We start from the raw sequence: 15,519 nt of genomic DNA, 5'->3' as shown, positions 1-15,519 counted from the left end.
GATAGACCAAACTACTTAGAGTGTAAACTAAACGAGCCAATGCACATTGGCATGCAATTATTGCGTCCAGATGCCGCTGATCACTGTGTGATTATAAGAAGGCAGCAGGTGCAATCCATAACAGGTTTTCGCTGAGGAGCCGAGCCAGAGACCCGGCAGCTCAGTGGCGGTACAGCAACCATGGCGACGGGACGTGGCATCTCCGTTCCCTCCATCAGGGAACGAGGGTTACCATAAGTAACCAAGACATTCCCTTTCAGTCGGTCACTCTCGACGCCATGTTGGTGACTGATGCAAAATGGGAACTACCAAAGCGCCATGGGTGCTGCCCCTTCCAGTGCCCTGTGCCAGCCGCCTGTACCCCTATTAGGTGTAGGCCGGGGCTCGGAACAATAGTTCCACCCACCATTGTCAAAGCACTGCCTCACTGGGTGAGACTGGATAACACTGGGAAAACATAGCCATTCCGCTTGGAACAGTCATGCTGCGGAAGCCCCATCCCTCCCGTAGGAGGTCTCAGGGGCAAATACACATATAGCATCCATTTAGGAGTGTTTGGAGAATTTCGAGGTGATTAAAACTCTCTTGGGAAGGAAGAAGTCTGCCGGGGAAACATGGGCTCCAAGGCTTTAGCGTGGACTATACACATACGAGTACCATTTAGGTCTCAATATGGAACACAGCCTTCCATGGTTCTTCACGGATTCATCATAAAGGCCTGGCGCTGACATTCCACCACGTCCAGCTGCCTAGGGTGGTGGAGGATCTCAACAGGGTCTACAGTACGGGACACTCTGGGGCAGTTTAAGCAAGCAGACAATAATCGGGGCCTCTCAAGGTGCCAATACCCATTTGACTGTGAGAACACAGGAGGAAAACCGGCTCTACATGAAGGCTATAGAACCTAGCGAACGTGTTAGGGCTTGCCCAGCCCGCAGCTCTACAAATATCTGTCAGCAAGGCGCCAAGAGCCAGCCGCCCAGGAGGATGAAACACTTCTAGTTGAGTGAGCTTGCAACCTGAACGAACAAGGCACACCCTGAGCCTGATAAGCCAGGGCTATGGCATCCACTATCTATCCGAGTGTCTACAGGCCCGAAAGATCTACCGTGGGCATTCCGTGGGTTCCTCCACTGGATCAGAGGTGCTGGGTAGTGCGGCCTAAAGTGTGGAATCAACTTGACACAGGAATGACCGCCGCTGAAGCGCCGTCTCGCCAACACACAAAGCTTCCGAGAGCGTGCCAAACCCGCAGTTCACCACAGACACAGTTGAGGTAAGCAGAACGATACTGTCGCTCAGCTCTGAGGCGAAAAGCTGGTATGCATTGCACCTGCTGCCTTCTTATACTCACGCAGTGATCAGCGGCAGCTACATCCAATAATTGCATGCCAATGTGCATTGGCTTGTTTAGTTTACACTCAAATTAGATTGGTCTATCGAAGCGATACCCATTTTGGGTCAGTCACCGACAAGGCATCAAAGATTGACCGGATGAAAGGGAACTTACATTTAAATATTTACCCAGAAATAGTTAAAATATAAATAAATAAAGACATATTTTTAAACATTTTATTTGTATTTATTTTTAGGGGAGGGTTGTAATGAACTCAAAAAATTATTTAATTGGTTTCAAAAAAAATTTTTGTAGCTCATTGCAGTAACAATATGTCAGAAAAAAGATGTATACTGTTGGGGGCGCTGTGTGAAGAAAGACATGTAGGTAAAAAGGTTAGAGAATAAGGGCAGCATAGACATGTTCTTGTTAAAGCTTGCAACTCAAATCTGTTGCAGAAAGCACAAAGGAAAAACAACCGAGCAAATAAATCTACAGAAAAGCAATTATGTTGTCGTTATTGTCCAAGGGAGCAACACATATAATATGTATTAATAATAAATTAGTCAATTAATAATCAAGACATAGGCCATTTATTTGCCTTTCAGTAAAGATAAGCTCCAGGGTTACTTTTTTCTGTAAATCAGCTTTGCTATTACTATTTCCAACAAAGTGTGTCTAAGCAAATAAACATAATCATATAAAAAGTAACATTATCCTTATTTCTATGTGATTCATCTTAAACTCCGAATTTATTTGTTTTTCTCCTTTATTTAGAGCCTTTCAAGTACTTGACTTGGTGCACACTTTGTAAATAGATTTATATCTGTCTTTAAAGGAGATTTTTTAGCATAAGAGAAAACCTGAGCACAATGCATTATGTTATTGAGATCTCTACTAAAACTTTAAAGGAGACAAATGTGAGAGTGTTGTGACAAATGTGACAAGCTTGAGAAGCATTCTCAATCTCAATCTTAACCTAAGATAAATATTTTAGATGTTAAAGAGATCTCACTTTGATTTTTCTTTTTTGGGGAAGTTTCCATTTGATGTTGAAGTAACCTCTGTCTACCAGAAATATTTGGGATGTTAAAGAGATCTCTTTTTATTTTATTTTGTCTCCCCTCTGGATATCTATAATGTCATTTATCAATACCATTTCAGTAAAACACAATACATGGACTGTCATATTTGAAGTTGTTTTGTTGTAGACCATGTTTAATTGCACAATAAAGGGTGGGACATTCGCTTTCTGTGCTAGCAGGCTAAAGTTAGCATTTTCCAAGAACTCCTACTGCACCTTTAAATACTGTTTAAATTACATAATTTTAGTATTTAATATATCATATTCAATTCAATTCAATTCAAGTTTATTTTTATAGCTTTTTTAACAATACAAAATCGTTACAAAGCAACTTTACAGAAAATTACGTTTCTATAATATTTAGTAGTAGCTTATAAGTGGTGACTGTCAGTTTGTGCGCATATGACAAGCTTTTTCAGAAGAAAAAAATAATACAAGACGTAGTCTATGGAAGCATATGGGTAGCAATATTCAATTTGGAATGTAATATGCAAAATGACGATGCATATGTAAAATGGCAATGCATTTCTGTATTTACATTTGCATTTTCCAATACATTTGTGCAAGGTATGGTGCAAAATTAAAAAGAAAATTAAATTACATAATTTTCATTTGCCATTTCACACACTAGTTTTAATATGTAAAATGAACACTAATTTAACGGTTTATACGTTGCAAAATTAAATGAAAATGTATTACAGAAGGGATTAGATATGTATAACATGTTCAAGCAAAAACTGTGGCAAAATTATCATTCAAATGCTATTTTTCTTAATTGCATTAACACTCACAGTCAGGACACTTACGATTGCATTTTCATTAAATTTCCCGCAATGAAATGAGCAAAATTCAATGTGCACATTGAAAATGCATTCTGAGCCGATCACGTGTCCGCCCCTCCCGCCATGTCAATCACTGCGTGAACAAGGCGGGGCTTGCAGAAGGTCAAGAGACTCGAGACTCAAGAAGACGATTCAAGTGAGAGAACATGGACAGGACAGATGGTCCGTGTACATTTTGATCATTTCGGTTTATGGCTTCAATATTTGCACTTGTGGACAGAGCTGAAACGCTGCTTTCATCTGATTGGTTGAATCCCTCCACCTTCAGCTCTGCCTTTTCATTCTTTCAAACAGAATAAGAGTCAGTGCGAGTGAAGCATTGTAATGTCTGAAACCACCGCTCATGTTAATTAGCATAATATTTGAATCAGATGTAGCTGGGCACATAATTCGTGCTGCTGAGACCTGCAAATTATTTCTAGGTTGTAGTATTGTATGAATATTGTCCCACTGATAAATACAGTGCAAATAGTTCTGTCTCTTTGGATAAGTATTGGAAAACGTAAATGTAAATACAGAAATGCATTGCCATTTTACATATTGCATCGTTATTTTGCATATTACATTCCAAATTGAATATTGCAAACCCATATGCTTCCATAGTAGTCTGCCAGACGATGAATACTATTAACAGCAATTATTATTAATGGTGCAGTCACACTTCTCCTAAAATAAAATTGAAGACATCTTAAGAAAAATCTGATTATCTCATTGAGACATATAAAAGGATCAGCCCTTAGTATCCTGAGCAGAGTAACCTGTCAAGAGTCATAGCCTTGTGGGCAGCACATATGTGAAAGCACAAGTGCATCTCAGACAGCTAAAGTCCCAGCTAAAGGTGCTTTCCTGCTCCTGTTTCCTTCTCACCGGTCCAGTAGTTTCATAACTCTTTTCCTATTGTCCTGACAATTAAAGGTAAAAAACCCAAAATAATCAAGAAAAAAAGAGAGCGCAAACTGTAAAACATTTTTATAATGGGGTCTTGAAAGAAATTACAGCAAAACAATAAAGAGATCTCCCATATTTCACACAGTCCATTCTCATTTTGGACTAATTTCTTTCAGATTTGTATCATGTATCAGTTATGTTTACTTTATTTATCTTAAGGATTTTTAGGAGAAATATCTGAGACACCGTTAATACTAAAATGAGAAATACATGAGAATCACAACTAGAATGAAAGAGTAAACTCTGAGCAATTAAATATTCCTATTATGGAGTCTTGACAGAGATTGCAGAAAGACAGTAAAGAGATATTATTTTATTCTACCACATTCTTGGTTTTTATATCCAAAAATTAAATACTTAAAAAGCAAGAGAACAATAACAGAACTTAACCAGTCAAACACCATTTTCATGATTATTTAACAGATGCTGTTATCCAACGCAACATTAAAATGTGGACTTGTACACATATTATGAATATTACAGTCATTAGAAAAAAATCATGTTCGCCAACATAATCATCAGTCCTCAACAAATATGCGGTAATAATGTTTTCAGCCATCATTACCGTCAGCTAGTGCTTGATGGACTGGGTATAAAGGACTCGTGTCTCTTCTGGGTTTAAAGTATCAGTATCCACGATCTGCCAAGAGAAAAATTGGAAATAAAAACATAATTTGGAATTCTGATACAAATCTGCTATATAATCTACTATACAATGTCACAGTTTTGTGTAAAGTTAATTCAGCCAATAGTTTTATAATGTTTTATTATATTATTTTAATCACGTTCTGTATTTAAACTATGAGAAAAGAAAGTAATTACCTGCTTCCATTGTTTTCTGGGATGATTCAAGGTATCTGGATTAATGCAAATCAAAATTTATGGTTAAAATATGATGATGATATATGTGGCTCTTATAAAAACATGAAGCTAGTTGATGTACAGTAAACGTACAGACAAAGAAGCACAACAATACCTCTAATGTGGATCTTTTGAATCACTGTCAGCAGAATTGTAATCACAATCATGGTCATGATGTTCAGTGTTGCCAGAATTACAGTAATTGGGTTCCATGTGAACTGTAAATCTGAAATAGTCACATAGATGTGAGATTTAATGTGCTACAATAAATACATAAAATACATCACATTCAACTTATGACCAAAATCATTGTGGTACTAAAATAATTTCTAGCAAATCAAATGTTACCTTCAATAATCAACTTAGTTCCATTTCCAAAGTGTATCTTCCCACACGTGGCAACAGCGCAGTAATAAATCCCAGCATCAGATGATCTGAGTTCAGTCTGAGAGAGACTATAGACACAGCTCTGGGTAGAAGAGCCTTTCTCTGATCTCTCCATACACTGATCACTCCTGTTATCACGAGTGTAAATGAGTCCTGTATGAGATTGTTCTGATGAATGTCTGAACCAGTAAACGCTGTATTCTCCTGCACAGATCTGACTGATGACCGAACACTGCAGAGTCACTGAATCTCCTGGATGAAGTCTGTCAGATACTGGCCACTGGAGAACTGTGGTACTTCTTATTCCATCACTCTCTGAAAGAAATGTAACATTCTGTAAATACATTAAAACAACACATATATGTAAAGTCAGATTGTGGGTGAAGCTCAGTATATTGTCATAAACTCACCTTTATGTAGAAGAATCAACCCTTCTCCAAATTTAACAATGTTCAAAAATCTCACAGCACAATAGTAGGTTGCAAAATCATATTCTTCCAAGTGTATGATGGTCAAATTAAAAGAGCCATTTCCAGTTCTGATACGATATTTATTTGAATTGTTGAAGCCATTTTGATATTTAACACTTCCAGAGCCGTGTTCTGAATATGCTACGAGAAGTGGTTTCTTGCCAAAAGAATGTTTATACCACGAAACAGAGTTTATAAAGTCATCTGAGTGAGAGCAGGGTAAAATCACATTGCTTCCAAATTCAGCAACTAGCAACGGATGTTGATGAATAAAATCATCACTTTCACATGTAACATCTAAAAGCAAAAGTGGAAATGGTAACAAATGGTAACATGGTTACAAACATAAATGTGAAATAAAATGGGCAATTAAAATACAATTTTAAACTTACTTGCAAATGTGAGGAGAAAAAGGGTAGACAAAACTCTAAACTTCATTTTGCAGCACCTGTACTTAATCTAAAAGAGAAATAAGCACAAATTAATAGAGAAGTCTGGTACATACAAGTGTGTTTAAGTGGACAAAATTAATAACCTTTAGATCACTAACAATTTAAACATACTGACTCTGTTAATATTTAAATCTAAGATAAAAGAGCTCAATCATTTTGTTAATAAAAGTACTCTCTCTCACACACACACACACACACACACACACACACACATATATATATATATATATATATATATATATATATATATATATATATATATATATATATATATATATATATATATATATACATATATATATATATATATACATATATATATATATATATATATATATATATATATATATATATATATATATATATATATATATATATATATATATATATATACATACATACATACATACAGTTACACATAGTTTTGCTATCCTTAATATGGTAAAGATCTTAAATGTTTAAAGGGATTACTTACAACCTTAATAAAAAGATGTGAATTGTATATTACAGTCCTCTAATAACGATTGAGGTAAAACAGATCCAGTATGTTCAGCTTAGATTACTATCACGCAGTACAATTAAAATATGTATTTAAAAGATATAAAAGTCCCTGGTTATTTGGCTGAAAGTGTATGTCTTATTTCAGGCTGCTTCCTCTTTATATATACGGCAGTGTTTAAAGATCAAACACTGACACTTTGAAATTTGACTGGTTGTTTTAGAAAAAAGGGCGGAACTAAATTCCCTTAATAAAATCTCATTACAGACTAGTATGGCGAAGACATGAGAAACACAATTGCAAAAAATGTCAGCTGCCAATTAGATCTACTGTACTTAGTGTGTTCAGTGTGACTTATTTTAGCTTAATTTCATTTTGAATGGTTTCATTTTGCAATTTTTGTTACATTTATTCCCAAATGAAAGTATCAACAATAGTCTGTTGAAGGAGACACATCCACATCTTCCTTAAAGCTGACCTGGTCTTTGGAGAACAATTCAAGGATTTGATACAAAATTTGACTTTTGGGCTTCAATGCAGAGATACTATTTTACTTTATTATCCAAACACAATAGTCTCTCAAAACACACTGCAAGTAACATAGGAATGGAGCGAGGCTGGTGGAGTTAATGAGAATGTGTGAGACCTGCCCCACTCACTGGTCTCGAGTCCCACAGAGGTGTTTTGGAGGGATAAAAGGAGGAGTGTCAACAGTGCTGGACGGGAGAGGACCAGGCCTGGATTTTATTTTGTGTTTTGTTTCTGTTTGTGCACGACAGTTATTCACGAGGGGCTGTCACGCTGTTTTATGTTTATTTTATTATTAATGTTTTATTTAAATGTTCGCCGGTTCCCACCTCCTTCTTCCCGTGACTACGAACAGTGTTACAGCCAAGAATCTTAAAATGGGCATATCATCTGAGTAGTACAAGTGCATGGCCTATCACAGTGTGAACTGGCTCATGTAATTCCTAGGAAATTATGATACATAAAATTAACAGTAAAATGCTAATTTAACAACTACAACATAGTCACAAAAATTCAGTCCAGCTCACAATGTAAAGACAAACCAAAACTAACATTAACAATTAGCTAATGTACGGAAAGAGAGAGAGAGAGAGAGAGAGAGAGAGAGAGAGAGAGAGAAATGTCCTCACGTTCCAAAAACAGTAATTTACATTTAGCAGATGCATTTATCCAAAATGACTTACAGTGCATTCAGGCTATGATTAGCTTTTTACCGGAGTGCTCCATAGGACTTGTACCCACAACCTTTCATACTGGTAAAGCAACGCTCTGCCACTGAGCCACAGGAACCACAAAATTTGGCCCAACATCAAAACTCTCTGTGTTCTCTCTGTACAAGCAAATCCATCTGTTTGTCAGGGCAAACACTTAAAAAGCTCATTAAAGGTCCCATTTTTTGCACTTTTTTGAAGCTTTAATTGTGTTTACAGTGTGCAATATAACATGTGTTCATGTTTCGCGTGTAAAAAAACAGTATTTTTCACACAATTCACCTATCTGTATACAGCTGTTTTCACTGTCATAAAAACGTGCTGATGACTTCCTTGTTCTATGAAGTCCCTCCTTCAGAAATACGTAACGAGTTCTGATTGGGCCAGCGGTTCCTGTGTTGTGATTCGACAGCAGATTAGAGCATGCTGCCCTCCTGGTAATGCAATTGGACTCGTTTTGAGAAGCAAGTGGGCGGTAGCATGTGCTGGAGATGTACTTATAATCACAGGAGCGTTTTTACTGACGAGATGCGCATGAAAATCGCATTTGTTTTTTTGCACAGCCTTAACATCTAGTTAACAAAGCTAAATAGCATTGCCCTTTGTGTAATAAGTTACAAGAAACTGTTAAACGCACCAACTTAAATAATAAAATACACTTACCGGTTGTGGTCCATAAACAGCGCCTTCTCCAGACAAAGAGGGAACTGCTCCATCTTTCAAGAATAATCCTTGTGCGAATCCGGCATTAAACTGATTGAGATTGAGGAGATTGAGGCAGCGCAAGTGTGTTTGCTAGTTTCAGTCTGGCGCTGTTTGCATTTTCCCGTCCAGCGCCACGTCGTTTAATTTGCAAATGCATTTGTGGCCATTTGTGCACCCATGGGTGTGCTGGTCTAAAAAAGAGGTGTGTTCAGGGGCATTGCTGGCACATTGCTATTTTAAGGAGCTGAAAATAGACTGCGCCATAGACCAGCTCAAAGCTGGTCTAAAGTCTATATATATATATATATATATATATATATATATATATATATATATATATATATATATATATATATATATATTTATATTTAAAGAGCGCATTGGTAGAAAATGCGCCTCTGGGCGGGTCCACAGTTCGCGTTGACTTTGCTTATCACACACAGTGATTTACGCATCACACAAACATGATAAATGTTAAAAACTAAAGAATTACAGTGTAAAATAATATTATTGTGTAGGCTACATAAATATAAAAATGTAATGGATAGTCATTGCGTAGTCTATATTAGAATTAGGCTACCTGTTTGCAATTCAGCCTATTACTACGTATAATAAATAAAATTGGCTAATTAAATGAACAATCGTACAATACACACACTTGTCCTGTAGATGATCTGCTCGCGCGCTTTAACTTCGTACACGAGCAGATCGGTTTCTTTGCTTGAGCAGCGTTAAGTTTTTCTGCCAACAAATTCGTCGTTAAAATAGCAAAAGTGGATTTGGACACGCCCTGAGTGCACCTGCGCCGTGCGCTTTACAATTTGCATTTAGATCGTTAAAATAGGGCCCTATGGCGGTAATATTTTGGTCACAAAGGGGGTCAGGAGGTCCCTCAGTCACTTGTTCGTCTCTATCTCTCTTTCTATTTTCATGAGTTTATCTGTGCGCTGGTAGCATCAAGCTTATTATTAATTGCTTAATAATAATGTATTGCTTACTTTAGTTTGCTAAATTTATATATACGCACATTGCTATTGGAGAAATAAAACCTTTTATTCAAATTAATTTACTTTGCAAACTGATTCCAAATACACACACCGAGGACATCTGCTGATCACCTGCATGTTATTGCAAATGTAAAGGATCAATGCACCGAATCTTACTGCCATACAAATTTGTATAAAAGGGCAATCTACAATATACTTAAATACTAATTTCTAAATCTTTGAATATGTAACATATATTAATGTGATTAAAATTATTTTATACATTTTTGTTTCAAATAAAGTTAAAGTAAATCACACTAATTTCATATTTGTTTCTTTTAAATACTTCTAGTCCATTTATATTTCCTTAGCATAGTTTTTATGGAATTTATTTACTAAAAAGGATAGATCATTGACTGTCACTGGGTGAGTTTTTGCTCAAGGGCATTCAGTTTATTTTGAGCCAATCTCTTGAACCTAAATGGCATGGAAAGAATCACGGAATTCAAATTTTTCATACAAGCTTTTGTCAGTCTTGGCAAGGTATATTATTTTGTGTGTCTGAAGGATGGTTGCAGTATAAGAGCTACACATATTCTCAAGTGCATAAGCAGGCCCGGCCCCAGCTCTAAGGTGTCAAGTGGCTCTCAACATGTAAAAGCTGAGCCTGATAATTGTTGTTGTGGTAGTAGTTGTTTATACTAATAATTAAAGTATATACAATCTTAAGCTGGAGAACCCATTTTTATACAGGTCACTTTTGTGAATCATTCAAAAGATTTTGCTGCATGTTTCCACTAGACATAAAACCAGGGAGTAGGTTATGATAAATATGTTCACATGGAAGGGTTATTTTTGACTTCCATAATGGAGGCAACTTTTTTTTTTTTTAACAATGGTGCATGTGTGGTTTTGATTCAGAGAAGGGTGTGAAAACACACCAGTGGGTCAGTCCTGTGGTTGGAAAATGATCAAACATTGATGTATGCAAATCATGCTTGCAAAAGTATGCACAGAGGTGCAAACAAACATTATCTGTACTTATTTATGTATATGTATATGTACATATTATATATATATATATATATATATATATATATATATATATATATATATATATATATATATATATATATATATATATATATATATATATATATACAGTACAGACCAAAAGAGTTTTCTTTATTTTCATGACTATGAAAATTGTAGATTCACACTGAAGGCATCAAAACTATGAATTAACACATGTGGAATTATATATGGAATTATATACATAACAAAAAAGTGTGAAACAACTTAAAATATGTCATATTGTAGGTTCTTCAAAGTAGCCACCTTTTGCTTTGATTACTGCTTTACACACTCTTGGCATTCTCTTGATGAGCTTCAAGAGGTAGTCACCTGAGATGGTCTTCCAACAGTCTTGAAGGAGTTCCCCGAGAGATGCTTAGCACTTGTTGGCCCTTTTGCCTTCTGTCTGCGGTCCAGCTCACCCCTAAACCATCTCGATTGGGTTCAGGTCCGGTGACTGTGGAGGCCAGGTCATCACTCTCCTTCTTGGTCAAATAGCCCTTGATGCCTTCAGTGTCACTCTACAATTTTCATAGTCATGAAAATAAAGAAAATTCTTTGAAAGAGAAGGTGTGTCCAAACTTTTGGTCTGTACTGTATATATATATATATATATATATATATATATATATATATATATATATATATATATATATACAGGTAGATTGGGTAAATATGCACTGTATGTGTATGTATTTTGAAAATGTTCATCAAAATTAATATTTCCAGTATTTCTAATACTTAATTACAATTTTATATACTGTTCATAAAGGTTTATTTTTTTATTTTTTTTACGATTATGTCAGTGCTTAAGATAAAATGTTTCTCCGCTGATGTTCACCACAGCAGTTCTCAGTCTGTACTGAGCAGCTTCTTCCTGTCACTCACTCTACAGGAAATGATGTCATAAACTGTGGCCTCTAACTGGAACACTTGTTTAGTATCATATCTTCCTCTTATATGGACAAATGATGGTTCTGTTTAAACATGATTTTGTGATTTGTGGTTGTACTTGCCACCACAGTCTTTATCAATCAAGGCAAGATTTTTGCATTTTATTATCATTATTCTTTTATCACTTTGATGTTGTTACGTTGCAGTCACTTGTGGACGTTTGTGGTGAACGTAGCTCAAATGACCTCTTGATTTCAGATTAAAAATCAGTCAGATAGCAGAGACTTCTGATGTGGTACAATGGTTTTAAACTCTTATATTTTTTATGTCTTCAATTTCTCGGGTTCAAATGCTTTACGTGTACAAATAATAATGGCAGTTCCGAAACTCACACTTATGTTTCTTAAACTTACAAACCCATTGGACAGATATTATTAACTTTAATGTTATAATGTTATAAGTCTGACAGTTTTCAATATAGTAGCATACAGCATCTGATTATGCATAATTCCCTATAGTACACAAAAAACATAGTACATGTAGGTCAGATATGTTTTGAAAACAATATTTATTATAACTGGGCATCAGTGATAAAGCTAAGCATGGTCAGCATCCTGCCACTGGTACCTTTTAAACTTGTTGATGTGAATTTCCCAGAACAACATTGTGTTTTTAAAAATACTTTGCACCAATAAGCAGTCTTTCCGACCACAACATTGACCTCCCTTCCAACTCTTTGATCATACTTTTCACCCAAGACCTATTTTGAAGAGACTATATTCATAGCTCTTTCCATCACTTAGGAGTATTTTTTTTTTTCTGCTAGCAGTGCTACACAGAATGCTTCCATTCAAAGCGACCTTATATTTTTTTATTTCTGAAGGGACAATGTGTTCCACATACTTAGAATTGATGGTTAATGCAAAACAGAGCTGTCAGTCAATTAATTGCATAACAGTATTTCCAGAGAAATCATTATTGTGGCAGATGATTAATACATGAATAGACAGATGAATAGACATTAAAAATAAAATTAAAGATCTAATAATAAATGTTGAACTGGTATACAATTATAATTTCATCATTTATTTAGCATTACAATTACAGGAAAATCTCCTCAGTGTATTGTAACATTTTAAAGACAAATGCATTTTTGTGCGTTTTGTGAATTCAATGCAAAAATTCAATAAATTTAGGGCCATGAACTTCGTACTTTCTTTATTTTATATGCGCTTATTTATGTAAGTACTTCTTTATATAAGTGCTTGTGTACACACACACACACATACACACACACACACACACATGCATGCATGTATATAATTATGTAAAGTTGTTGTTCTTTAGCATAGGGAAGTGTAAGACTATATAAAGGCAAACCTCTTTGTGTTCTCTCTTTCAGTCTCACTATTGAGGAGGGACATAAAACCTGTCTGATGGTTTATATGACCAAACCCTATGATCTTTAATGATGCCTGTAAGTATACAGTTTTGAAACAGAGTTTTGTTTGTTAGAGAATAGTAGTAGAGTAATTTTTGTGTATGTCAAGCTTATTAACAGTAATGGACAACCATAATGGATGTTTTGAATTGAATGAGTACTGCCTTGAGATTAATTTAGTATTTCTGATGTTGTTGTAGTTATTATTATTAGAATTATTTCTCTGCATTTGGCATAATAAAGGAAAATAAAAGATCAGTTATTATTATTATTATTATTATTATTATTATTATTATTTATTTATTTATTTATTTATTTATTTATTTATTTATTTTAATGTGTTCTCTCCCTTCTATTTCTCATGATAGAGATTTTCGTTTGTTTGTAGCCAGCTCTACAAAATGCTTCATTTTTTCATCCTAGTAATTAACATTTCAAAGTGTAAGTAACTATATTTTGATACAATTAGACTAAATTCATACCCGTTTTTACTTTGCTAAATGATTGTTCTTAAAAGCAAACAAAAATAAGTATCCTCTCTCCTATTCCTATTATATTGATTTCATTCAGGCAGCTCAGATAATGCAGACACTGTGGCTAAGAATCATCTGAAGATCGTTCAAGTTGGAGACAGTGTTAACTTAACATGCAATTTTCTGAAAGATCAAAGAAGAAGCACTGTTTGGGTCAAACAAAGAGTTGGAGAGAAACCCCTTCCAATCGTTTCATCATATAAAGGTTTACCTGAGACATTTGAAAATGAATTTGACCAACATAATCGCTATTTTATTGTAAAAGATGAAATCAGTTTTAATTTGAGCATCACAGACATAGAAGAATCAGACACTGCAACATACTATTGCATTCAACTTTTTTTTAAGTTTACAATCGGGGACGGAACTGACCTTATTGTAAAAGGTAAGATGAACAATCACAAGCTTAATTACATGTTATATATTATTTTTAATCAAATAAATAACTAAATATTATTTATCCGCTTTCTTTTTAGGCAGACACCTGAACATGCAGTCTGACCATCAGACAGCTGTGATAGATCCAGTGCATCCAGAAGACTCTGCAGTGGGACTTCAGTGCACTGTCCTCACTCAGAGCTGTGCAGGAGAACACAACGTCTACTGGTTCAGACGTGAATCTGGAGAATCTCCTCCAGGAATGATATTCACTCAGGAGCGCAGGAACGCTCAATGTGAGAGGAGCTCTGATGTGAATTCTACTGCACACAAATGTATCTACAGCCTGCCCAAGAGAAACCTCAATCACTCTGATGCTGGGATTTACTACTGCGCTGTGGCTGCATGTGGACAGATACAGTTTGGAGATGCAAGAAAACCTGACATGCCAGGTCCCCATTTGAGTTTCTGTGAAAATAAATTACTGAGATGGCATTTATATATTTTAAAAATACATTTTTGTTTATTTGCATTACTACAGAAAAATGCTTTCAGACACACTGGATTACAGCTGCATTGATTGTAGTAACTTTATCTGCGGTCGTGATTATCATTATGAGTGCACAGTTGTACAAGTACCAGAAAAAAGGTATGCATTATTTCATGTTAACAGGCCAATTTTAAATTTTAATACAGTGTTCAATATCAGTGAAACTGTAATATGTTCAAGTTTACATTGTTTCTTCAAGATGGGATGCACAACACTCAAAACAGTCAACTTGCGGTAAGCTAAATGTTTTTTTCTTCTATGCAATACATTTTTGTATAATATTTTAATATTTAATTACTGCTACCAATCTAAATATTACACTTAACTGTATGTTTTTATGCAATCTATTCGACTGAATGTTTCATAACTACTGTTCTATGTCAGGCTGACGATGCAGATGCTTTGAATTATGCAGCTTTGAGCATTCAACAAAAGCCCTCCACCTCTAGAAGACCCAGAGAAAGAAAATCACAAGACAATTCATTATATGCACATGTGATATATCAATAAATTTGACTTTAATTGAGAAGTTCTAAAATTAAAAGTCTCTTTTCGTAAGCTCTAAAATTAAATTGTTTATTGATTAATTAAAAATCAATAAAGTTGCATCAACAGCCGGCAGCCATATCACCCTGGAGCCCAAGACTGGTTGCCCACTGAAGCTAAGCAGGGCTGAGCCTGGTCAGTACCTGGATGGGAGACCTCCTGAGAAAACTAGGTTGCTGCTGGAAGAGGTGCTAGTGAGGCCAGCAGGGGGTGCTCACCCTGTGGTCTGTGTGGGTCCTAGCGCCCCAGTGTAGTGATGGGGACACTATACTGTCAACGAGCACCGTCCTTCGGA

General features: G+C 35.5%; 2 protein-coding genes across 2 annotated transcripts; one reads left to right on the top strand and one right to left on the bottom strand.

Moving 5' to 3' along the window:
• Nucleotides 1–3,365: 3,365 nt before the first annotated feature.
• LOC113076360 (uncharacterized) lies at nucleotides 3,366–6,374 on the bottom strand. Its single transcript, XM_026249004.1, has 6 exons — nucleotides 6,321–6,374; nucleotides 5,869–6,225; nucleotides 5,420–5,773; nucleotides 5,187–5,297; nucleotides 5,033–5,067; nucleotides 3,366–3,545 (listed from the first exon to the last, which is right to left on the bottom strand). The coding sequence occupies exons 1-6, from the start codon at nucleotides 6,364–6,366 to the stop codon at nucleotides 3,366–3,368; spliced, it is 1,083 nt and encodes a 360-aa protein (XP_026104789.1). The 5' UTR covers nucleotides 6,367–6,374.
• A 6,752-nt stretch (nucleotides 6,375–13,126) lies between these two features.
• On the top strand, nucleotides 13,127–15,284 carry LOC113076361 (uncharacterized). Its single transcript, XM_026249005.1, has 7 exons — nucleotides 13,127–13,253; nucleotides 13,586–13,658; nucleotides 13,788–14,135; nucleotides 14,227–14,580; nucleotides 14,670–14,777; nucleotides 14,878–14,912; nucleotides 15,063–15,284. Exons 1-7 carry the CDS (start codon nucleotides 13,245–13,247, stop codon nucleotides 15,186–15,188), a joined length of 1,053 nt encoding a protein of 350 aa, XP_026104790.1. The 5' UTR covers nucleotides 13,127–13,244; the 3' UTR covers nucleotides 15,189–15,284.
• The last annotated feature ends 235 nt before the right edge of the window (nucleotides 15,285–15,519 follow it).

The sequence above is a fragment of the Carassius auratus genome, unplaced genomic scaffold (assembly GCF_003368295.1).
Source record: "Carassius auratus strain Wakin unplaced genomic scaffold, ASM336829v1 scaf_tig00020146, whole genome shotgun sequence".
NCBI lineage: Eukaryota > Metazoa > Chordata > Actinopteri > Cypriniformes > Cyprinidae > Carassius > Carassius auratus.
The sequence above is the reverse complement of the archived record's forward strand: the minus strand, read 5'-3'. Positions and strand labels throughout refer to the sequence as shown.

Coding starts and splice junctions, on each gene's coding strand:
- LOC113076360 (XM_026249004.1), bottom strand. CDS start 6,366: ATGAAGTTTAGAGTTTTGTCTACCCTTTTTCTCCTCACATTTGCAA. Junction 5,298..5,419: donor AACTAAGTTGATTATTGAAG/GTAACATTTGAT, acceptor TGACTATTTCAG/ATTTACAGTTCACATGGAAC. Junction 3,546..5,032: donor CCAGAAAACAATGGAAGCAG/GTAATTACTTTC, acceptor TCTGTTTGAAAG/AATGAAAAGGCAGAGCTGAA.
- LOC113076361 (XM_026249005.1), top strand. Junction 13,659..13,787: donor AGTAATTAACATTTCAAAGT/GTAAGTAACTAT, acceptor GATTTCATTCAG/GCAGCTCAGATAATGCAGAC. Junction 14,136..14,226: donor AACTGACCTTATTGTAAAAG/GTAAGATGAACA, acceptor CTTTCTTTTTAG/GCAGACACCTGAACATGCAG.